The sequence below is a fragment of the Pelecanus crispus genome, chromosome 13 (assembly GCF_030463565.1).
Source record: "Pelecanus crispus isolate bPelCri1 chromosome 13, bPelCri1.pri, whole genome shotgun sequence".
Classification (NCBI taxonomy): Eukaryota; Metazoa; Chordata; class Aves; order Pelecaniformes; family Pelecanidae; genus Pelecanus; species Pelecanus crispus.
In genome coordinates, this window is record NC_134655.1 from 4,674,521 (window position 1) to 4,700,111 (window position 25,591).

The 25,591-nt window shown below is 45.1% G+C and overlaps 1 protein-coding gene across 4 annotated transcripts; it reads left to right on the forward strand.

Moving 5' to 3' along the window:
* The first annotated feature begins 1,967 nt into the window (after positions 1-1,967).
* IRS4 (insulin receptor substrate 4) lies at positions 1,968-23,983 on the forward strand. Of its 4 annotated transcripts, none has more exons than XR_012831592.1 (3): positions 1,968-5,484; positions 6,113-6,335; positions 22,833-23,983. XR_012831592.1 is itself a non-coding variant. In XM_009487402.2 (2 exons), exons 1-2 carry the CDS (start codon positions 1,983-1,985, stop codon positions 22,835-22,837), a joined length of 3,507 nt encoding a protein of 1,168 aa, XP_009485677.2. In that variant the 3' UTR covers positions 22,838-23,983. The 4 variants fall into 4 exon arrangements, 2 of the variants coding, with proteins under 2 accessions (XP_009485677.2, XP_075576556.1); XR_012831591.1 differs by having other exon boundaries at positions 1,983-5,484; positions 6,128-6,335; XM_009487402.2 differs by lacking the exon at positions 6,113-6,335 and having other exon boundaries at positions 1,983-5,484.
* The last annotated feature ends 1,608 nt before the right edge of the window (positions 23,984-25,591 follow it).

Below are 25,591 nucleotides of genomic sequence, written 5' to 3' on the forward strand. Positions count from 1 at the left end.
TTGAGTGACAGAGGAGGGAGAGCCAGTAGAGAGACATATGGTCAAAATTACTGGCTAGGGAAACAATCTTTGCAGCTGTATTACGGAAAAAAGGTTATTTTTACCCTTAAATGACTGATGCACACGAACTCCTAACTCAAATTAAATATACCTTTGGCAGGGGCACTTTGACTTAAAAACATGAAGGCACCAGGGACTGCATCGGTGGGCAAGACCCGACCTCCACTGCTGACCGACTGCTGCCAAACCGCAGTGCAAGGCGGGAAAGCTCCTTCTGTTCCCGGCCACGACGGTTTGCCGGTAGGGCCACAGCACTGCTGTGCTTTGAGGCTGATTCAATGCCTCTATTAGGACACTTGGTGAGCTAGCCAAGGAAAGAATTCATTAAGAGAGGAAGAAAGTGTTATGGAGGTAGGTAGAGGGCTAGAAATGGTTCCACACCCTGCAGTACTACCTCCTAAATGGTGGAACACCCACATGCCTGATGTCTAGCCCCTGTATTTTAACAACACAACAATCTAGATGGGGAAGAGAGAGAATTTTATGGCACACAAGTGCCCGCTCACAACTTGACTGCAAAACAGGCAGCTTTTGCTCCTCACTTATCATATTTTGATCCAAAATTCAGGGATTACACCCGTGGCCTGCTTGGATACCAGAGACTGAAGATCCCACGCCGTACCAAGCAGCCCCAGAAGCAAGGCGGGTTGCTCATCGCGCCAAACCCAGGCCTGACTGGCACCGGACAATCCCAAACCCGTGACAACTGTCAAATGACATAGCAGTGTATCAAAAAAAAAAACCCCCAAAACCCCACCGTACCGCGGGGCACGGCGCTGCCAGGACAGCGCGCCGCGTTGCTGTTTTCACAGTTTTGTGCCAGAGCGGGCGAGGCCGGCAGCGGGGGCGGGCGGGGGCGGGCGGGGGCGCTGAGGCGAGGCGCGCGGCGGGCACGGCCGCCTCTGCACCCGGCGCCAACGGTCGCTCGCGCGCTGACGGCTTGTTTACTTCCTCCCCGGCGCGCGCCCGCTCCCTCCCTCCCTCCCGCGCTCCGCCGCCGCCGCCCCGCGCGCCCGGCGCCCCCCGCCGAGCTCCCCGCCGGCCAATCGGGGCTGGCCCCGACCGCGGGGCGGGGGGGGGGGGGAAGAGGGGGAGACAGGCTCCTCCGAAAAGGAGCTGGGCGAAGGCAACGTCAGCCGGCCGCTCGCATCGGACGGGACTTTGCCGCTGATTGGCCACGGGACCTGCCCATCTCCCCAAGCCCCCGCCTTCCGCTTTACTCGCGCCGCCGAATACACGCCGCTCCCCGCCCCCGCCTCCCTCAGCTGTGTGTGTGAGGCGCGGATTGGCTAATGCCCCTGCCGCTCACCTCTCCCCGCCAGTCAGCGTCGGCCCCGCCTCTTTCCCCGCTCACCCGTCTCCAGCACAGGATACACCCCGCTACTCCGCGGCCCGCCCGGGGCTGCCGCCGCCTCCCATTGGTCCACTGCGCCGCCCATCCGCCGGGGCCCCGCCTCCCCCGGGCCGCGCGCGGCGGAGCCCGCCCCCCGCACCAGCTCCGCCCGCTGATTGAGTGGCTGGGGCACGGCCGCCGCTCCCTATTGGCTCTCCCCCTGCCGCTCCGGCCAGCCGCACGGCCGCCTCCCCGCTGCCCGCCCCGCCCGCCTCGGCGCCGGGGCCCCGCCCGCCGCCCGCCGGGGCCCCGCCCCCGCCTCCCTCCCGGCGCGCGCCCCCGCCCTCCGCGGGGGTCACGTGATGTTTTCGCCGTGGTGCCGCCGCGGCTGCCTGCGTGAGTGCGAGTAGCCGGACGCGGCGCGGCCGGCGGGAGGGCGCGGACGGGGGCGGCGGGTGGGCGCGCAGGCAGGCACCGCCCGCTCCCCATGCGCGGCCCGCCGCGGGGGGCGCTTCCCCGGTGAGGGCGGATTCCCGCTGCCCGCCCCGTGCCCCTTCCCCGGCGCTCCGGACCCTGCCTGGCCCCTAAGATGGCGAGTGGGATGAATGGCCCGGGCGGCGGCGGCGGCGCGGCGGCCGGGGGCGGCGAGGAGGAGCCGGGCCCCCGCCACCCGGGAGGCGGAGCCGCGCCTCAGCAGGAGCCCGGCGTGCCCGGCGCGGCGGCGGGCGAGGGGGAGCCGGCGGCGGGCGAGGGCGGCCGCTGCCCGTCCCCTCAGCCCCACCACCTGCTGCTGCTGCTGCGGCGCTCGCCCAGCGCCTCGCTCTGCCCGCCGCCGGAGGCCGCCCCCGCGGCCGGCCGCGCCGCCCCCGCCGTGGGCCGCGGCGGGCAGCCCCTCCCGGCGGGCCGCGGCGCCCCGCCGCCCGCCGCCGGCGAGGACGTGAGGAAGTGCGGCTACCTGCGGAAGCAGAAGCACGGGCACAAGCGGTACTTCGTCCTGCGGGCCGAGAGCCACCTGGCCCCCGCCCGGCTGGAGTACTACGACAGCGAGAAGAAGTTCAAGAGCAGCTTGCGGGCGGCGGGGGCCGGCGGGGCGGCCCCCCTCTGCTGCCCCCCGCCCAAGCGGGTCATCCCCCTCTACCAGTGCTTCACCGTCAGCCGGCGGGCGGACGCCAAGCACAAGCACATCATCGCCCTGTACACCAAGGACGAGTACTTCGCCATGCTGGCGGAGAACGAGGCCGAGCAGGAGGCCTGGTACCAGGCGATCAGCGAGCTCATGAGCCAGAGCAAGAGGGGCTTCCTGGAGCAGGAGGACCATGCCGATCAGCAGGCGGACGAGGACGACGAGCACTACGGGGCCGCCCTGAGGCCCGGCACCGTCTTCAAGGAGGTGTGGCAGGTCAATGTTAAGCCCAAAGGGTTGGGACAAACGAAAAACCTTACCGGGGTGTACAGGTTGTGCCTCTCCAGCAAGGCCATCCACCTCGTCAAGCTGAACTCGGAGGTGCCCTCCGTCCACTTGCAGCTAATGAATATTCGCCGCTGCGGACACTCGGAGAACTTCTTCTTCATCGAAGTGGGCAGGTCTGCCTCCATCGGGCCTGGAGAGCTCTGGATGCAAGTGGATGATTCGGTGGTTGCCCAGAATATGCACGAGACTTTTCTGGACACCATGAAAGCTCTTAAGGCCTTTGCAGAGTTCAGGCCCCGAAGCAAGAGCCAATCTTCTGGTGGCGGTAGTGGTACCAATCCTATCTCCTTCATCACCACGAGGAGGCACTTGGGCAACCTGCCCCCCAGCCAGACGGGCTTGCAGAGAAGATCTAGAACTGAGAGCGTTGCCGGAGGGACCCCTCCTACCACCAAAAGCAGCAACTCCTATCGCTTCAGAACATCTAGCGAAGGAGAAGGAACCATGACGAGACCTTTTAGGTCAGTGACTGGGAGTCTGATCCACCTGAATACTGCGAGGATGAATTTGGGCCGGCAAGAAGGGAGCGGAAGGTACGTGAGAGCCGCTTTCAGCTCATCTTATCACACCAGGTCTGCTTCGCTGCCCGTTTCTCATTTTCCCTCCACTACGAGTCCCATCAGTGTTTCGTCCAGTAGCGGCCATGGCTCTGCTTCGGACATGTTGACCAGGCCTTCTAGCTCATCCGTTTGTGGTTCCCCAAGCGATGGGGGATTTATCTCTTCTGATGAGTATGGCTCCAGCCCTGGAGATTTCAGGTACTTTCGGGTCAGGAGTAATACGCCGGATTCCCTGGGAAACACACCGCCTATCAGAGAGGAGAACTGTCTGAGTGAGTACATGTCCATGAGTAAGCAACAGGCAGATGATAGCTCAAGAGATGATTATATGGAGGCTGAAAAGTGCTTCAGGAAAAGAACTTACTCTCTAACAAAACCAACTTCTGTAGCAGTGCAGCAGAAGACAACGCAAACCACGGCTTCGTTAGATGAAGATTCTGCAGGAAATCATGGACGATTACTTTACTCTGAAACACCAAAATTGAAAGATAACCACGAATCGGAGTACAATGACGCTAACCTTGATTCTGTATGTAACCAAAGTAGGAGTAAAGCCAGGGATGATGGGTACATGCCAATGATGCCAGGAGTTGCTTCTTCTCTGTCCAGCAACAGCGATTATTTGCCAATGACTCCTAAAAGCATGTCTGTTCCAAAACAGATTAACAATTCGTGGTCACCATCTCAGGTTGACTCCAGAGGATATATGATGATGTTTCCGAAGGCTAGCTCTTCACCTGTACGAAGTCCTTTAACTGGATTTATTTCTAAAGGAAGTAATGAGAAGATCATAAACAATGAGTATATGGATATGTCACCTGGTAATTCAGCTCCAAAGCACCCTGGTGATTCCAATTACATTCACACCGCTTCCATTTCCAAAGGTTTCAGTTCATATTTTTCTTTGCCCCGAAGCTTTAAGGCATTATCAGGACAAAACGGTGACCACAGTGAATATGTTCCAATGTCTTCACCTGGAAAACTCTTGTATGGTGGACCAGAAAATGTAAAAGGGGTCAACAGTGAGGCTCTGGCTAACGGCATCTCTAAACCGCCGGTGGTGAAAGGTTCAGATGAAGGACTTGTGCAGAACAGGGCTACTAGGCCCACAAGACTCCCCCTAGGTACAAGAGGGAGTAATACTATCCCAAGAATGTATGATCGTACAGTTCCACCTGAGCCAGCGAGTCCGGGTGAATACATAAATATTGATTTTAATGAAAAGGCGAGTAATACACCGTATTCCTTGTCTGCAGAAGGATCACCATCATCTCTAGGCTCAAGTAGTGACCACAGACAGTCCCCGCTTTCTGATTATATGAGTGTTGACTTGGATGTACAGTCACCAAAAGTAGCGAAGGAACTGTCCAACTCTCTAACAGATATTTCAATTTATGCAACTTCCAGTATTCCTGGAAACCAACCAAATCCTGACTACGCTAGGCTTTCATTTGGCACCGCTTGTGTTAGCACCGCAAGTAACAGGACTGATGACTACACGGAGATGACATTCAACATGGCAGCGACACCACCTCGGCCATTTGCCGCCGAAGCAGACGACAGCGTAAAGATTGATAGCCCTTCTTCCATTGTTAATAGACTGTGCATTGTGGATCGATACGCTGGTAGCAGCAGCTTCGCTGTTCCTAGCTCTGAACCTCCTATGGGACCGAAAGTGATACGAGCCGATCCTCAAGGCAGGAGGAGACACAGTTCTGAAACATTCTCTTCTGCTGGGACTGTGACGACCTCCTCCTCTTTCTTTACTGATAGTAGCAAAAGACACAGCTCTGCCTCATTTGACAATGTTTGGTTAAAACCAGATGAAAACATTTCTGATGGTCAGGAAAGCAAAATGTCCAGGGATACCTCAACTGGATTTCAGAACGGCTTAAACTACATCGCTCTGAATTTACGCGATGATCCTATAAGCTGTGAGGCAAGTACTACAGCGCCAACTTGCCATCTCCAAAATGGTACTTCAGGTTTGGACAGTGGAGCTTACGTAAGCATAGATTTCAGCAGGTCCGATGGTCTGAAGTGTAACGCTGCGAGAAAAGGTTCGTAACTTTAAAAGCACTTTCCTTTCATGCTTGCTTAACTGTAGGAATTAGATTCTCTGCCTGATACTAAAGTGCGGTCTTTGGGGTGGGGTAAATGTTTTTTATAATCTTCTGTATTATTCTAGCACGACCAGTCTCGTCGTAGCGCAGCATCCTAACCTGAACAAAGATGAAAGGGGACGTGGGCCTTGGCCTGCAGGATTTATGGGACTCTTTTAGGCAGCTAGAGCTGTTATCAAACTGTCATCTGCCTCGTTTTTTTTATAAAAGCATTTTGCTGGTATGAACATTAGTTGTATAAACAGTAGTTGTATTTCATGCTGTGAACTCTTGTCCTGAAATTATGGTAGCTCTTTTTTTCCTTCATTTTTGTTCTCATCTTCTTCCCTTATTGTAACTAGATGACTCTTCAGCCCCCACTACCCCCTCCCCCATGAACTTGATACTTTGTAATCTGTGTCATGGATAGGGAAAGCTGAAAATTGCTAAATTGGCTTTAGACTTCAAAATTTGGGGCTTAGATCTGCTTCTTTTACTAAACGTAGGTGAAATGCATGTTTTAGGGTTTTTTGTGTGCAAATGCGGGCAGATTTACTTAGCTGAATCTTATGTAAACAGAACTCAGTTTTTTCCCTTGAAGGTTTGGTGTGCTCTTTTTGAGCTCTGGTCTCCAAAGTATCCGCGTGTCCTCCGGAGAAGCCATCTCCCGTCTCGCGGTGGCTGGCCTGGGTGGTGGGGGGCTCCTGCAGCCCATGCCCTCCGCGTTCTCCACTTCGTAGTGTCCGAGGGCTTAGCGGAGCCGTAACCCGGCCGCTGCTCTACGGAGGGATCTGCCTTTCGCGTAGCAGGTGAGGATTGTCTGTAATAGAGGAAAAGGAGGCTCTGAGTGGCGTCTTCCAGGTCTGAAACTTCGGAGAGAAGGCTGCTAGCTTTCCAGTGATCACTGGTCTGACCAAACTTAAGGTAATGCAGTTTGAGGTGTGCATAAAAAAAATATCGGTGTTGGGGGTGGGGAGGGAGGATATGGGAAAGAGGAGGGATGCTCCTGTTCATATGTTAAGCTCTTTGCTCTCACGATGGGAGCAAAAAATAGTAATTAGCTGTTGGTGGTATTATGCGTGTCCACTGACTGAACAGCAGTGTTTGTGCAAGCGCTGCCTCGCACTGTAACTTTGGAAGTGTAATCCTTATTTTGGTGTCAGTGACCCACTGAACTCCTTACAGTAATTCCCTCACCCTGATAGAAAACTGTGTTGGAAATGATGTTTTCCTCTCTTTGCAAATGTATGTGTAGTCAATAATTGATGAGTACTAAGAGGAAATATTTAATCGCTGTTGGACATTGATATTTGTCTACTTCTCTGTCAACAGAGAAGGCAGTAAAGGGGGGGGGGCTACTGCTGGCTTTTATATTTTTAATTACAATCTTCAACACTGAAATGATAGGGTTTTTTTTTCCCTAGTTTCACTTTAAAACTAAGTGTCTAAAGGCAGAAGGTATTGCTTAAAATTGTGTAGCCCTTAATAGTGGAAGGTAAAAGCCTGACTCAGCTTGCATGCCATTCGAAGTCTGGCAGCACTGCTTGGGGCTGCTCAGAAATGTGTGGTTTGCCTCAGTGGTTTTTTTCCTCTGCTTTGTTTTGTTGGTTGGAATCAAATTTAGAAGACGTTGAAAGCTGCCAGTCCAAGAAGTGCTTTTTTTCCAAAGTTAGTCTTTCAGCACTTCAAAGATTTGTCTGCTAAGTCAAAGGCACACTGATTGCCGTAGCTGATTTGTATTGGGGTTTTGGGGAGTTTTTTTGGGTTTTTTTTGTTTTTTTTTTTTGAAAAAAGCATCCCCAAAGACAGCAGAATTCCTACTTGATCTTACTCCCCTCATATGACTAAAATCTGTGTTATAAAGTAAAACTTTTTACAAAAACAGGAAAAAAAGATTATTTCCTTTTGGCTGGACTGTGAATATTACATTTAAAAATATGTTTCAAGAGATAATGTGTTTAGAAATTGTATTTATGTTAAACATTGTGCTTACTACTGCTACAGCAAAGTAGCTGCAGCCCTGCACTTGCGGTTTTTCCCTTTCTATTACAAGTTGCGGAGGGGCAAGAGACTTACAGCTGCTGGTTTTTGCTGTGAATTGCAGTTTTTCTGGAAATGAAACGTGCATTAAAATGAAGTGAAAGAAACTCTGCATAAAAACATGGGCATTGGCAGGAAATTAAGCATGAGAATAGTAAGAGCTTAGGTTGGTGGTTTCTTTCTAGTCCTAAAAAGACAAACAAAATTACAAAACACTGCTCCAAAACAAGGCCTCACAGTTTTCTATAAAGACAGCGTAAAATATTTCTGGTCTATAGTAGGAGGGCAGGTGGCTGTGGACATTGTTCACTTGTAGGTGGCTCAGGGAGGGCTGAACAGATTTCTGTATAGTCCAGGCTAAAAATAGCTTGCCAAACTTGAATACAGTGTTGTAAATTGGTGGTGTATATCTGTTTCTTAGTAATGACTTAAAATTCTTGATTGTAAAGATACCAGTTTTCATTCGCATGCTAAATCGTGTCTCTGAGCTATAGCGTCATTTTAGAAGTCTGTGTTCTTGCAACAGCTTATCAGTTTCTACTGCAATAAAGCTTTTATTTTAATATTTTAAAAAGTTTTTCTGTAATCCAGAAAAACACTTTCACATGCCATTTTGAACAGTGAAAATAAAGCTTCACTCTTCAACCTCTTACATCCCAAAGAGGTGTGGTGTGCCTATGTGTAATTGATATTTTTAATACTTTCGGAGACTTTTAGCAGAACTGAGTGCTGTCTTTTTTTTCCTTCTACATCCCACTCTTTCGGTCTCTTTGCCTGAAAAATGTTTTGTGGTTAAATCCATTCTTAAGAAAAATATTTAGCAGATGTGTTTACCCTTTACTTCCTAGAAAGGAGCTATCCCATATTTATGAAATTCTATCAGGTAGAGAACTTTATCTCTTCTCTCTAAGCTGCATTTTTACTGGAAGGATTTCCTGGAACACTTCCCAACTTCGGATTGTTTGCTTTTTTTTGTTTTGTTGTTGTTTGCTTAAATGGAATATTGTGTTCTGTGACTCAACTGCATTCTCCTAACTGCTGAGGGTGGCAGAGTGATTTCCAATGCATCACTGCCCCCTCATTGTAATTCCCAAACTACTTCTGGTTCAGGTTCACTGATGTGAATCAAACTTTTTTTTTCCCCGTCTCCATTCATGGTATGGATGGAGGAGGAGGAGGGCACTAACTTGAAATGGTAAATAGGCCTGACTTGTTGTTAAAGTTTTATTTTAGGTTTAGGCAAGGTTGAGCTCAGGTTTTATGTTGATAATGGTGATGATAAAAAGCATATAAGGTTCTGATTTTTAATGCTTGAAGTTTAAGGAGGTCATTAGCAAAACAGTTTCATCACGAAATTGTTACACAATATTGAAGCAAGCGGTTTGCAGTTTTGATTACATGAATCTGAGTCATGAAATTTTGTGCTAGGAGTACAGAACACTAAAGCTACTTCAAACAGGGCTTAGCTAATGTATACCTTGTTATTGGACCTTGTAGAAACTGAGGAGGATAATGAGAATGGGGCGGTAATAAACTGTATAATACAAGTTTCTTCAGACTTAATTAGAAATATTAAACCTGCAAAGATACCCTGGACTCCAAAACCAAAACAGACTGTTCAGAGTAAATGTAATGTTCAGCTTAATATCAACCCACCTATTTTACACCCACTCTTTAATCTTATCTCTACCTGATAGTCTGACACTACGCTAAGATATTATTTCAGAAGTTCTCTAAAGTACAGGATTATAATTTAAATGTTCCTCACCTTTTTAATCTCCTCCTGTGCTAGACTGGGCGAGAGTGTTGTGTACACTTCGGGGAGCTGAGCGGAAGGAAAACAAGTACAGCTGTAAAGCAAAACCTGTGTGCCAAATTGTCCCGATCCTTTATGGTAACTTGCATGCTTCAAATGCAAAATCTTGAAGAATATAATGAACAATATACACTTTGAGAAATTCAGAAGCTGGAAGTTTTAGCTATTACTAATACAGTAAATTACAGTTTACAGGATACCAGGCAAATAACTGCCCCTTTTGGGTTTCAGACTAGTGGTTTTTAAAAGTTTGCTTCAAACTGAGGCTCTTTTGTATCGGCAGAATACTTAAGGCATGGGCCCCTTTAAAAATAACTTGAAGAACCCTACTGAAGCACATCCGAATGCTGCTGTGTATCCTACATCTTTGATGTAATGCTGGGATAATAATTCTTTTAAAAGGAAAAAAAAAAAATCCAAACCATTTTAATCTTGCTGTAACAGATGCCACTTCAACAGTCTCGAGTGACTTACAGCTATGCTTAAAAATACCCAGGGTAACTTTCTCAAGCAGTATATGAGCTGCTGAAGGCAGAACAGATTTTTGCCGTGCAGTGTGGGAGTGAGCTAATCATGACATATTTGACCAAGAATCAGTTGGGTTTTACTTGTGCTTGGGTGAGAAAATCTGAGACGAGAATGTTCCCCTGCCATTGAGAAAGAACGTGTACTTGTAGTCAGTGTTGAAATACTTCTGGAAGTCAGCTTTTCGGACTCTAAATCCATAGTTGGAGCTGATAGTCTATGTATCTTTTTTGGAAGTCTAAAACTTTCTGCTTGTAAGCTGTCTTGTAGGTTAAAGCACTGCTGCGGGATGCAGGGAGTTCTGGGAGTGATCTGGTACTGATTCAAACTGCCTTTTTTTTTTTTCCCTTTAAGTCTTTTGGTGAAATCTTAAATGCGTTATTACCCTTTTAGTTTTCCCTCTAAAAATTCACATTTTCCTCTCCTCTCCTGATGTCTGAGGGCTCCTTGTTCCGCCGGCGCGTGGGGTGCCAGGTGGGAGTAGCAGAAGGTGTGCGGCGCTTACTCAGTCCTTCCAGCGGCTGTATTCCAGCCCCGGATTACTGGGGTGGTTTGTCACTACGCGTTTCGTAAGGGTTTTTTGTGCGTCCAGCGGCATGTTAGCAGTAGGTAGAGTTTGGGTTTTTTTTCTTCTGCATGTGCTCTTTTTTTAATGAAAGGATCTTTAATAAGTTTTCTTCATCTTGATTGCAGGGGGGAGGGTTTATACCTTGAGGTTTTGGATGGTACTAAAAAGAGCTTATAGTACCGTGTCGTACCTTGGTGTGTGTTTGTGTGCTCTGTTTGTGGATCTGTGGTGCTCCCAAAAACATGCTGAATGGAGTCCAGTATGTTGATTGCGCAAACAAGTTTGTTTTTCTGATCCGAAGCAGGAAACAAACTCTACGATTTTATTTTAAGTACTGTTGTGATCAAATGTGGCATTCTTCAACCCCAAGGAAAATGGAGTGATAAAACTGAAGGGCAGGTGAAAGAGAGCCAAGCTTTCCGGAGCCTGGGGATGTATTATTACTGCTGTTTTGTCCTAAAAATGTAGCATTATCTTATGACTCATCCGTAAATGGTATGTAATGACTTGGCTGGAGAGCTGTCCTATGGCCCACCCTGCAAATCTGCTGTTTGACTTTTTTTCCACGTTTAGCTTTTGCATATTAACAACAATTTACTGATCAAGTTGCCCTGCTGTCTTACAGGTTAAAGCAATGACTAGGGGAAAAGGAAAAAGTACGTTCTAGTTTTAATCAAGCCCTGCATCTCCGTAAAGGTCACCCAGCTTAGGGACGATTACGATTTAGTCGAGAACCTTGATCAACAGGGATTTGTGACATACTTGAGGGCAGTGGGAAGACAAAGGTAAATTAGCCTGACTCATCAAAGGCATTTCAGAGGTGTTGCTGAGTATCGTACCTCAATGATCTTGAATGTATAAGTGTTTGCATTTGTGGAGATTTTGCTTCAGGTGTAGCATTACCCCAAAAGCAGCAGTGTAGTAGACTGTTAGCAAGAATTTTCTGCCCTGGTTAATCATGAGCTGTATCTTAAGGGGCAAAGGTTGCTTATTTCAAAACATTATTTTTCTGTTCATTTAGCTATATGGTTGGATGCTAATGATTCAGACTGCTCGTGTGTCTGCATACATGTGTGTTGTGTGCCAGTGATTTGTGAGTTAAGTGTAAGGTCTAATCTTTTTTAATCTTCCAAGAAGAAAGGCTTTTTGAAAGAGATGGCTTATGCTGCAATTAAGATAGTTAAGATTTGGCTATAATTCCAAGGTGACGATACAATTAATGTGACTCAAGAAAACCGAAAACTTTTAAATTACTACTAAAAGGTGAATAGTGCTTGTGTTCACTGTATAGCATATGTATATTATGAACTTATATAAGTATCGAATTGTTATTTAGGGCATAAAATAGGTAAGAATAGTGTTTGCTTTTTGCTAGGGCATGAAGGGCTCATAAATATGCTGCCTACTTGGAGAAAGCTTTCCCTTTTAGTAGAACAGGATTTTGTGGAGTGACTGAGGGTATCAAAATGGGTTTTTTTGTCTTCTGAAAGTCATGGGAAATAATACCAAAAGGTGCGCAAGAAGCCTGGTAAAATTTCCTTCTACGTTTATTGAGGCACTAATGAACGATACCCTCCTTCCACAGGGAATAGTGCGATTCTGCTCCCATACTCATGCCAAGCCAGCTTGCTTTATTGTTTATGGCTCTTGCTGAAGAGCTGAATTTGCAGTGTAACTTTTTTTGATGCTGGATAGCCTGAGCCTGAATTATTTTTTTGGGAACTAGTGCTTCTTTTCACACAGATCTCTGAGGCTACCAGGAGTTTGGAGAGATCTTAGTGACAGTGAAGCCGACGCATCATTAGATGAATGAGAACCTGATGCATACTAGACCAAGAAAAACTATTAGCGTGAGCCCTGGGATACCTTATTTGTATGAAAACCCTGTTTAAGCTATTGACAGGCATTGGTGGTTCTGCCACTTTTGTGGCACCTCATCGGTAATTGAGCTAAAATGGCCAAGACAAACCAGCAAATGGTAGAAAAAGGCTCCTCCTCAAGTCTGGGCACCTTTGGCTTCCTGGTCTAAGTAACCGAAGCCTGTTTGCAGGTGGGCTGGCTGAGGGCATTCTTCAGCGCAAGTTGGATGCAGGTAAAACTTCCATCAATGCAGATGAAGGAACACGCTTTAAATTCTGTAAGTCTAAACCAATCAAGTTTCTTAAGTCTGAACCAAGAAGGGTTAGGGGGCCAAAAATGCTGTTTGCTGTATGGAATTTTTTTGTATTTTAAGTTAGTCTGTTAGCAAAATTTGTAAGCTGTTTGAGTTTTCAGTAGTCACATCCACTGTTGAGTCCAAACTTTCAGAACATTTGCTTTTTGTTATGCGAGACACTTTGGGAGGTATTTACCATCTATATTTAACTCTGTGGTTGTTTTTTGGGGTGGGCGGGTTGTTTGTTTGTTTGTTTTTAGAACAAGATGTTTTTAAATTGCAGATTGTGGTGAACAGGAAATCAGTTAGAAATGAGTTGAAAAAATGAACAGATTTGGTCTTGAGGTCATTCAGACAATATTACGACAGCGAGTCAGTTAATGAAAGCTTGTAGCTCCAGACATGATCGCTACTCGTTGTAGAACCTGAACAGGTAGGCAGGATGGAGGTCCCCGTACCATGCCGCAAATGTAAATGTGTTGGTCCCTGTCCTAAGGAGCTTACAATTTAAAAGATGAAACCAAAGAGATGAATGAAACTTAATGTGCTGGGGTGGAGAGTAAGATAAAGATCAAGGCTGCTGCCATTGGCAGAGTGAAGATAAGAGCCTCGCAGAGAGATAAAAGGCTGCCTGAGAGTGGTTGCAAGAGAGGAAGCTGGTAGAGGCACTTGGAAGGGTATGCGCACGGCAGGGAGCGATGGAAGGTAGCGAGCTATAAATACAGCGGTTGTAATGGTTTAAATGACTTGAAAAGGATGAGGTAAATGTCAGAACGCTGGCCAGGATATTAATCTTGGTAAGAGGAATGTGGGCCAACATGTATCTCTGAGTTAGGAGCATGTCCCAATGTTTACTTCTCCCTTTTAGATGTGGAATGTGATGATCCCCCCCTCTTTTTTTTTTTTCCTTCTGTAAGTTAGTTTTCCTGCAGCCACTTGACTGATAGATTTGGTGCAAGCAGGGGTGCAGGAACGTGTCCTGGAGGACAGGATCACGCTGTGCAGCATCCCATGGCAGTTAATGTTGCATGGACCTGCATCCTCTCTTCTTTCTCGGACCTTGCTCCAGACACAGTTAGGGTGATGGAGCTGCCTTGGCATTACTACTGGTTCCTTCTTCTTTTTGCAGGGGCTTTTTAGGTGGCGTCTCTGGGTTTCAGACAACCTCCTAGCGTTGGGGAGGAGGCGGCAGTGTGGCTTGGGAGGTACATTTACCTGTAGGATTTGTAACCAGGGTGTCAGAGCATCGGGAGTCCAGCTCTAACCTGGGAGGTCTGGATGGCACCTGCTCATCACTGCTGCGGTCCCTTCAGCTGCTCGAGAGCAGCCCGCGGAAGCTGGAGTGCAAAACTACAGCTTTGACAGGAGAAAGTTATTTTATTTCTGTGTCGGTAGATCCGGTTGAACGGACGCTGTAGTGGTTGCGGGTGAGTCTGGAAATGGTGGCAGCAGCGAGGCTTGATTCACTGCTGAGGGTATAAGTGATTGAAGTATTAATGTTGACATGTTCCACAAGGTAAACCCTAAATGAGAGTTGCACGCTGTTGATTAAAACTCGTCTGTGTGTAAACATGGTTTAACTCTGTCCTTTGTGAGCTCCTGGAAGCCGAAGGCCCTATCCTTGGCTCTTGTGCACGTGCTGTGATTTGAGAAGACCTTGCCTCACGCGTGCAACGCAGTCTGAACCTTTCTTCTTTCTCCCCTGCGTAAGCCAGGGTTTTAGGTATCCTAATGGTAATGTAGACGCAATACTGTGATAATTAGAAAATGTAAAAAAAAAAAAAGATGTGTGCCGCTGCTGTGTGTGGTAGCAGATAGTGGCTAGTTGCAGAGATATTCTTTTTTTGTGCAGGGACACATGGGCAAAAGGAATGGCTGAGGAGGGTGTAACTGTTTGGGTATGTGTCCATGTAGTAACTTTTTGCCTTTGGTCATTTATGGCAGTAGAGGTGACAGACAAAGGTAGTGCTGAATGCTTTCAGGCGTCGATGGCTACAGTGGTTGGGAAGAGCAAAGGGATGAATTAGAACAGGTGAAACTTTCGGTAGGAGGGAAGAACTTTCTGTAGAAAGGAAGTATCAGGAAAGGTGATTTCAAGGGTGGGGAGCCGTTTCATTAGTCATGAGTGACACTGTCCTTTCTCTTAGTTGTGTTCATAACTTTTTGTTCATTTTGCTCACTCGAACTGAAGACCTGTGCCTGCAAGCAGGCACCACCCAGCAGAGGAAGAGCAGGGCAGGCGTGTGTAATACTTCCCCACAAACATACACCCAGCCTCTGATTTTTTTTTTGTTGTTGTTGTTCTTTTTTCCAGCTTGGGGGATTTCCTGAGCCTGGTGTAGTTTGTCTGGTTTATAATCCTTTTCGGATCTTTGATCCAAGTACTTTTCCAATCTCTCTCTGATCCTGTGTAAACTCCGTGTATCCACAGCAGCCTGCGGTCAGTCGGTGCACGCTGCATGCAGACCTCTCTCTGTTTTGGACCCTGCTCCATGCTGGCTTTGTTTGGCAGCCCCTAGTTTGTGTATTGGAAGAGATAATGAACCCTATCTTTTCCCTCCATGCCACTTGGGATTGTGTAGATGCTGTATCCTCCTCTGCCCTGCGCTTAGCCAGTGTGCTGTCAGTGGCTTCCTCTACTGCACACAGCAGAGACCTGTGGTACAATTTTTTTTTTTTTTTTTTTTAAATTTCAAAAATACAGTAAATTTCCTGATACGTCCTGATAATTCTCTGCTGAAGGATCCTTCTTACCTGGCTCCTCCTCACCAGGAAGCTGTTTCACACCTTTTGTGAGTTTTTCTGCACTACTCTGAAACTCTTCCAGTTACTCCAAATCCTTTTTGAATGAAGGAACCAGAGCCGTGCGTGCTGTTCAGCACCGGTATTTGACGTGGCTGCTTTCTTTCCTATTTGTTTCCTAGCAGTTCTTAACATCAAGTTTGTGGCAAGAGCACAGGCAGGAAATACATTCCCCCCTGTTGGCACTTCAGGGCTCCTAACCTTTGTCACGAGAGCAGAGTGAACTGTAGCAGGTGGTATTGTCAGAAGCCACACAAACAAGATTATTTTTTTTTTTTTTACTAAAATTTATCTATGTTTTCTGCACTTCAAGAGGCCGGTCATAGTATCTTACACACTTGCCCTGAGAGTGCTTTTGAAAAAGCAGAACTTTTTTTTCTATTCTTCTGCAATGTGAAAATCTGAAACTTTGAACTTCTATGTGTTTTTATGAGAAGTTAATTTTTAGTATTGTCTCGCTATATTGTAATAGAAGTTTAGTTTTAAAAAAAACCCAAACAAACAACAAAAAAAAACAAACCCAAAAACACCCCCAAGAACTTCTTGTCAAGCTGTCTGGTGCAATTTGAGTTGGTGTCAGGGCCCTGCCAAAACTGCGTCCAAGTTTCCTGGTTCTAGGAATAGTATCAGTAAAAGAGATGAAATTAGGGAGTGTGCGTAAGGCCTTCCTAGAAACAACACTACTGTTTATTAAAACAGAAAAAGAAGCCACTGTTGCAAAAGATAAGGCATTTCTGCAAAGGGAATAAAAATGGTCTGAAAGCATGGGAGAAGTTTTATAGCTCATGAAATCGCTAAGCACTAAGAATAGAGGAATCACGTTTATGAATGAACAATTGTGGATAAAGATTATTTCGAAGAGTAACTTTGTCTTCTAAATTTTAGAAATAGAGCTTGAGGAGGAATCTAATTTACTGGGGCGTGTTGTTACCAGTTGCTGTGTTTAAATAGTTTATCCAATGAAAAGTGGGTGATATAACAGGTTTTTTTAAAACAGATTTTGCTTTTTTTTTTTGGTTTTTTTTGCTTGTGGAAAGTCAGTAAAATTGTAGGTACAAAATACATCCATTAGCTCAATTTGAGCATCATTAGTTTGTTGTTCAATGAAGAAAGTATGTGAAATACATGTTTACTGGTAAGCACGTAGTTTAACACATTTCCCAAATAAGGATGTCTCCGTGTCAGGGCCTCGTTTGGGTTCCGCAGGTAGAGTAACTGCGTATGCAATGGCCACGAAACGTGTCGGGTTTTCTGATTTCTGTTTGTAGACTTGATGTCTGCGTGTGCAAATTAAGGAGGAATTCTGCTTTTCTCAAATAACACCGCTTGCCTCTAGCAAGGTCTAAAGCTATGCCATTAAAATGAGAACTCGAAGAAATAGGACAATGACATAGGATAGCAACTATGTCTTTGGTAAGATTTGGGGCAAGAAAATTCTCACTAATTTGTGAAGAATGTATTTGGGCAAGTTACCTCCCTCCCCCCGACCTGCGTACCGTGCGGAAGGCTTGAAATGTAATACACTGCAGTCTTCCTGCCCTGTCCCGGTGGGTGACCAAAACGCTTTTGGATGCGGACGTTGTGTCCCGAGGTTGCGCCGGGATTTGGTGCTTTCCTGAACAACGGGAATATTGCGTGGCCATGTGCACAAGAAAGTCTAGGGCTGTTCTGCTGCTTTTGATCTGCCTAAGTCAGATTAATTCCAATTTCCCCCTAACCTGAAGTTCAGGAAATGGAGAACTTCAGTAATGTTCTCCAGAAAGCATTAAGCTGTCTTAGTCTTTGACATGGAGATTTTAATCATTTAATTATCTTAAATTAATATCTTCTGTAAGCAAAGCTTTTATCCTTTTAGGAATCAGTTGCAGAATTATGTCAGTAAAAGCCTTTCCTGTAAAAACAGGTATTATTTAGGATGGATTTCTTTGAGAGAATTAGGATGTGTCTGCGATGTTCTTAAAACCTCTTGGTTTGTTTCAAAGTGGCCTGACTTGTAGGACCTTAATAATTCAGATGCAGGAAATGAAGTGTAAATAGGATATATTCTCATCTGATACGTTTTCAAATGGAACATGCTGGGTTTGCAATCTAATGAATTAAGACTAATCCTCTGCCCCTCATTTTTATAAAACTATAGATTATTTTTGCATAGAAAACTTGCAGAGCGCTTTCTCACTGTGTTCTTTAATTTTAAACAAAACATTTTTGAGCAATGGCATACTGCCATCCTATTATAACTGTTTGCCCTCTTAGTTTCTCTTCTGCCCGTGTGATCTTTTTCCTCTGATTGTTCCTCAGAAAGATTTGGACAGCTGCGTGTAGTTTTATAATCTGATCCCATCTTAAACTGATGAATTTAAATAGAATTGTGTAATGAAGAGAACATTGTTTTAATCTTCCAAACTTTGCTTATATATTTTGAGAGGTGATCTGTGAAAGTGTTTGGATGCTTTCTGGACTCTTTTTCCATATTATGTGTTCACAGGAAGTTGAATTTGTATTGTTCTCAATATTCTGAAGCAGTAGAGCTCAATTTTGAATAAAGGCTGAAGCTTTTGTGCAGAATCTGTTAATGGAGCTGAAGTTTGAATAAACAGAAAAGCCCAGCGTACGGTGCTATGAAAACTACTTAGAATAGTGTATTTCTAGGCTGCTTTGGAAGTGCAGAGGCCTTTTGGAGTTCAGGTTTTTGCTGCTTGTTTGTTTTAATGATAGTTAGCAATTTTTTTTTTTCTTTTGGGTGGACTGAGCAGATGTTCTTTGAAGAGCTCATGACAATCCAGGACCAGCAGTGTGTTTACAATGCAAGTAAAAGTTATCTTCAAACTTGTCATGTCTGATCTGGCCGCTGAGTTTTAATCAGTGGCATTTATGTTTTGAGAACTCCAAGGGACTGATGGGCTACTTTGAGCATTGTTCTGCTCTTCCCAGCTACTTTGCATCTTGGTTTCCTTCTACAAGAGTTGTCTCATCCATTTCTCTGCCAGGTTCCTTTACTGTTCAATCAGTGTTGAATCAAATACATTTATATGGTATCTGTAATGAAATGCTAATCCGGTTTTTATTGTTGATCAGCAGTTCTTGTATTTGTATTATTAACGCAGAAAATTGTTGGCTGATGAATCTTACATTATGAAGACTGAAATAAGATCATCTAGCTTCACGGAAGCTGTGATGTTTTCTTGGAGCACTTCATGTCCTCCATTAGTTTACCTTCATCTACTGGCTAGTCAAAAGATGGAAGATGAGGTGTGGGGGAGAGGAGCCACCAAGGAGCTTAACGCGTGAGCACTCTTGCAACCTCGCTAAATGAACCCACATTATGTTCTAAGGATCCTCCTGGCAAGGAACTGCAGAGGTGGAAATCCACAAATTAGCTCCGGGTATCAGCAGCACAACAGACACGGGCCTTTTTCTCACTTCCTTTAAACCCCTCTTACACCTCTTTGGCTAACAACTTTTCTTGTGGTGTATGTGGGCGTACGGGGCTTTCCCACAGCGGGGTGCAGGTGTCCCTACATAAACAAATTTTGTGCTCTGGTGACACCGAGGTTCCTGCTCGCTCCCTGCAGACAGCTGTAGCCCTAAAATCTGAGACGCGGTTAGGCGGGTGGTTCAGCGCAGACCTTCCTGGGAGGATGTGGTGGGGGAAGCTACATCAGCTGGAGCTCCTACAACTTGACGGTTCAGAAATCAGTATCGGGGCTTGTGGCTGCCATGGCAGATACTGTCCCTGGCTCTGCTGGAGACCCCCCCTCGCCCCTGGATGCAGGCTCCGCTGGCCGTGACGTGGGATTTTGTTGATGCTGGAGGCTGGTGGTGGGTGATCCACGGTCCTTCGTGGCTGCGGTCCCGCTGGAGGGAGGAACGGACTCCCGAGGGCCACCCTCGCGAATGGTGGCACTTGCAAGACCTCAGTCTCATCTTAGATTTCGGAGGGAATTTTTTTTTTTAAGTGGTCAAGTGTCACAAGTTTCTTTTTGCCTTTTCTATCTAATACTGATATATGTTCACATACATACATATATATATGTGTCAATTTATATCTGTGTCTGTCTATATATATAAATGCTTGATGCTTTTATCCCAAAAAAGAGCTGATGACTCAGGGCATCAGCCAGCTGTACGGCTCCAACTGCGATACTGAAATTTTCAGCTTTGACAAAGGGATTAGAGAAGTGGTGACAACCACTAAGTCCGTGTCTGAAAGACTGTTATCAGCTTGTAGGTAATGTTTATGTGAAATGCCCTTATGTTTATTTACAGTTCCCACAATTCTGTTGTAGCTTAAGAATGAAGAGGAAACATGCTGAAGTACAGTTTATAATCATGGGGAGAAGGGGGGGACAAATTAATGAGATCTTGTTTAACAAGCACAGAGTTTTGGGAAGGGGGGACGTTGGAGGGAGGTCCCGAGCTTGCCGTTACGCTGGTGTAAAACTCTGTATTTGAGCCAGGACACCCAGGGAATTTATAAGCTGTAGTGAAGCTTAGTTGAGGATTCTTTCTTCTGGTTTCTTATAAATTAATCTGTGTTAGTCTGGGCTCTGATTAGAGTTACCTGGTGAGCTTGCTTTAGAATTGGCTATCATGCTGCCTTCTGAGTTATGCCAGGCTTGTTCAAAGAATCAAACTTAAGAGTTCAGCAGGCTTTTTTTTCTTTGCTCTTAAGCTCTTCCCCTTCTCCTCCAAGTATCTTAAGTGTAATTTGGCATAAGTTTATGAAAGTCTTCAGAAAGTTTTAGGTATAAATACCGAGTTCTGCCACATGGGATCGTCTAATTGAAACAACTGGGCCTTTGCTCTTCAAAATGTTTTGGGGATACGCTTGGAGAGATTAGTATAACTTGTCAAACAGCTTTCAGGTGTGCCTTGTGTGTTAGGCGTGGAGGAAAAATGTCCTGACAAAAGCAGAGACAGTTTTTGAAGTTCCTTTTATGTAAGCTTATAGGTCCACAGCAAGGAAAGGGTGGGGGGATGCTGGTAAATGTTAATTTTTACTGAATATAAGTTTAATATAGAAGCGTTAACTGTTTTAATGTTTGACTTGCACGCATTGTTGAGGTGTGATTCAGTGCAGGCTGCGGTGCATATTTTCATCCTTTGGTCCTACAACAAAATAATATTTTTCTAGAGGAGGAGAACTATTTAAAAAATAATAGCTTCACTTGGCTTTTGTGAAAACAAAGCCATCGCTAACCACATCACGCTCTGTGTGTAACAAGCAATAGCTTTTTGTAGTGATCTTATGATGTCTGTGAAATAATACAAATGGGGATTCTTGAGTTGCGGGTGTATTTTGGCTGTCCCTTCCTTGAATTGTGGAAAACCAAGTTACTGTATTTTTGAAATCACTGCGTATTTGAAAAATGAAACTCGGCAACCCAGACCTTGGTGTGGATTGTGGAGGGATAAAAGGGAGGTTTCTCTGAAGTCGAAGGACCCCTCTGTACTTCTGCTCTGCTTCCAGCCCCGCCGTGGTCTCCGCTTCTCTGTCCCGGCAGCGGTGGGCAGCCTTTGCCGAGAGCTGCCGTGGTCGGGGCAGGGCTGCTCCGTGCAGCTCATCTGAGCTCTGTTCTTTTTCTTTTCTTCTTTTCTTTCTTTTTCTTTTGAAGGGACAGTATTTTTAGCTGGACGGAAATCAGAACTTCTTTCGCTTAGGGTGGAGTTTGTGTGTGCATACTTTATGATTAGTTATGTAAGTAAACATACAGGTTTGCGTTATTATACATAAAGCTTGCTTGTTCTTTAGATGGTCACATTTTCTTCAGCATGTTCCTGTGGCGGAGGCAGCAAAGCACTATGCTTTCTTTAACAATGATTTTTAACTGATTTCCTTGTGGCCCTGCAGAAGAGCATGGGCAGGATTAAGCTCCAAAACCCCTTCTTTCGTTCCGGTGGGCCATGCTGCCGTCGCTGTGCTTCGTAATGAAGTATTCCCTGTACTGCAGTTCTTCTCAATGGCAGCAAGCTCTCCAGAGCAGTGAGAGAGCTTGTACTCTGTGGCTTCTAGGGGAAAAAGTAGGCTACGTTTCTGTATTTGATGTTTTCTGAAGGCTACATCTCTTCTGCTAGCTGTTGTTTCTCAGTGAGCGCAACCTGCTGTTTCCTTTTTCCCTCTAATGCCGGGAAGCAGATCCTGCAGACACGCACCTCAAACCTTGAAGAGAAGGTGACCAAAGCCACCTGACTGGCAGAGAGCAGTGCCCTCAGTCTTGGCTGAGAGGACAAAAATGTTGGAAGAGGACAGTCTGTCAGGACTGGGAGACAGCGTAACCCAGTCATTTGGCTGATACTAGCCCTCCAGACTGAAAAGTAATGTTCACACTGGCTCTGTTGGGAGTGGAAGGGGTTTTGTCGTGAGCTGAAAAGCGACTTTTTGTATGTTCCTCAATTCGTGTTCACACCACTGCGGAAAGCGTTGACATCCCCTTCACCAGATTTTTCCATGTCGGGAACCTTTTGAGTCGCTCTCGCCTTGGCATGTGCACGCTTAGTTGCAGAGCTGGTGTTCTGCTTTGAGGTCATCCTCTCTCCTCTTTCCATTTCTGCCTTGTCACCAGACTGTATCTTCCTGTAACATGAGATTATATTTTTTTCCCCCTCATTTTACCGAGTGCTTTGTATTTTGACTTTTCCAGTCAGTTTGAAGGCACTGGGCTTTGCTGCCAGCAGTGAAGGTTGCTGTCTGCCGTGGCTATGTGCTTTTGTACCATGTGTTGCCTTTTAGTGAGACTTCCTTGAAAAAGGGAAAACTATACTCGGAGGTGTTTCTTATCATAACTAAATTAAGCTTTTTCCTGAAAAGTTGAGGACAGGGCACGCAGCTGTCCTGACTTGCTGCTCCTTGTTTGGAGCTGGACTTGCAGGGAGTTCTGTACCTGCTGTGAATGGGAGTGTTCGCCACAACCTTAATTACATCTGGGTGAACAGAACTGCTCCGCGTTCATCCTGCGCCGCGTGCTTAGTAATAGCCTCTGCTATGCGCATTGCCCGTCGCGTCGAGAGGATCGAGATCTCGTTAAGTGAAGTATTGATAATGAAATAGGTGATGGGTAGCTGCAAGCTTTGATCCTTGCCGTGGCGCGTGGGCTAGCAGGATAGTGCTGGCTACAGTCTGAGCCCCTGTCCAGCGTGTGTGTGGCGACTCTGCGGTCGTGGCGGCTCTTCGGTGCTTGTTTCAGACTTCACGGTTCCTCCCTCTGGCTCAGGATTTCTGAGCGTGGTCCCACCTGGTAGTGCCCCCGCCCTCTGTGAGGGACCCGTGTTCTGCATTCGGCAGCCACCACTTCTGCAACGGATAAGCTCCGTGTATTCTCTTCGCTCGAAAACATTTTTTTCCAATATAACTTGCATTTAAAATGTCACTGACTTTCTTTTTTTTTCCCCCTCCTTTCTAGACTGACTGCATTGCCATGGAAACCATTGTTGGAAGAGAAGACTTTTCTGCTGGTAACTCCAGAAACTGTGTGGTGCTTTTGGAAGCAAAGCTCAGCTCCAGCCGGCTACTTTCATTTCCACCAGCACGGACATGGACACACATCCTCTTAATTAATTTTTTCATAGACATCAGCTCTCTACAGTTGAATTAATTTGAATTGAGATTTTTTTCATAGCTGTGCTTTGGTGATGGAATTTGGTCTTTCATGTCCTATCTATTTGGGAGGCAGTGTGAATGCTAATAGGCGATCCCTGTATGCCCCTTCCTTCCTCCTGCCTCTCCCATTCATATATTTTTTTTTTAATTTATATTCTGAGAAGTCAAAGCTGGTTTCTGATGTCTGTTTAACATGGGTTTTGCTTCTCTGGTATATTAACAAGTGGTTAGCTTAAAACACGTATTGTTTAGAAATCTTTTGGCAGTTCAGGATTTTTTCAGGTGGCTGGGCGGAAGGAGGGAGGGAGAGGTGCACATTAGCTCGAGGGGTGAACCCGTGGGACTGAGCTGGTCTGAGAAGGAGAGACCTCTTCTGCCTCTTTTTTTTTTTTTTAAGGTTTTTGCTTTTATGGTACAAGAGGTATTTCTTGATCATAGGCTAGAACATTTTAAATCAAATGTCTGTCAGAGCTTAAATGGAATTTTTTTTTTTTTGCTCAGAATTTTGGTATGTACAAAGTAGGATTAATGGGCTGGTTGTCTTGTAGATTGTTTTTGTTCTTACCCTCAAGATAGTTGTTTATAAATACGAATCGTGTAAAATGAGGTTTTTGTTCATGCATTCAAATGGAGAACTGCAGAGTCGTATCCAGCGTTTGTGACTTCTGCATTATGTTTGTCAGCTGTAGCTTGTTAAAGGGAAACCACCCTAATTGATCTTACTTTCAACCAAAGCCCCATTTTTAATTTGGGACTACTTTTGTTCTTTCTACCTGGCATGATGGGGAAAAAAGTAAAATGTTGGCTCATCAGTTGTCTTCATCCCACTTACAGAAATGCAACCAATGACTATTTGACATTTTTAAAATAAGCCCGGATTTTTCTGCAATTTAAGTGCTTCACTCTTGTACTGAATTTTTTTTTGGTTGAAATGAATTTAGGTTTTTAACACTGCTATGACACTAGTCGTTGGTACATGCAATGTATAATAAAAGGCACTGACGATTAATAAAGGGTTTAGAAGTGGTACACAAATCCTCATGCTGTACTGCACCACACAGCTGGTAATCCTCTACATTGTATATTGTACAACCAATTTGTCAGGCTGCCTCACCTCTAACATACAACCTTTAAATTGCTAGTACAGTTTGTATAACAAATTAGACACTGTCAACTTCGATTGTTCAGTGATGTGTACCCAAATCTATTTTTGCGTAGTATTAAAATGTACATGTCACTAAAATATGAAGACTTTTTTTTTTTTTTGGAAACACGGTACCAATCAGTTTACGCAGTGTCTAGTGACAGGAAAAACTGTCGCTACAGGGTTTAAAAGCACAGATCTGTTTTTGATTCTGAAGAGAAGTTTAACTTGGTACAGTTACTTGTTGCTGCTAAACACACTAATGAAAAAGACGACCACTCTTACAGACCATGATACTGTCTTGCCATATAGCTTTTGTTTGGTCTCGTAAATTAATAATGCAATATGCAGACAGCTTTTTATAAAGCTTTACATCTTTTCTAAGAAATGAAAATTTGGACGAAGATAGTTATAAACATTTAATGTGAAAGGAAAAGGTTGTTTTGAAGAAATTTGTTACATACATATTTCATATTAGATCCCTGAGGCTGCCATTGTACAATATACAGCACTGATTTAATAAATGCTGAATAAGTAAGTAAATGGGTAACCTCAAGTATAGTGGTACAAATACTAATAGGTACGGCATAATAAATATGCAATCTTTTTGAATCTCTTAGTTTACAGCAACTAATTTATTCAGTATTGTGCTGGAAGAACATTTTCAGATGATGTAAAACATATCACTATATATACTACCTTCCAGCTACCCGTTTATGCTGCTGTATAGTACAAAAATACCAATGATAGAACAATGTTTGTCCTGTAAATTTAATTTGATATTGGACAGTTATTGTCTGTACAAACTAAAACGTATATGGTTGAAACTGTTCATTATATTTGCTATTTCTGCTTCACAGATCTGTTTTAAAGTTGAGCTGATTGATCTGGCTTTGTCTTCCATTGTAAATATTGTTATGTTGTTTTCTTTGTAAAACACATCGCGTTTGCGGTTTTGGGAGACTGGCTTGAAGCTCTGTATAGTGTTTATATTTATCTGACTTGGCTTTCCATAGAGCTACTTGCAGTAAATACGTGTTCATGTAGCTCCGTGTCTGGGTTTTATTTTTAAACAAACTTTTGGGTTTTTTCTGTCAGAAGTGCATTTCCTCCTGCTGTGGCTGCTTTCTTCTTAAAGTGGTTTTGTCACCCTGTGTCCCTGAAGATTTGGAGAAGCTTTTAGCGTATTTCAGGGGAGTGGTTCCCAGTCTATCCAATTTTCTCTGCCACTTAGTATAAAAGGTAACATAGAGCAAAACACCCACAAGTTTTCTTTGTCATGGAGTCATAGTGCTGGTAAACAACTGAATTTCTGAATGGGGGGGGGGGAGGAAATCAGTGCCTGTTACTTTCTGCTTTAAATGCAGAAGACTATGGCAATTTTTTGTTCATAACTTTGTCCATAACTGGGTAGGGAA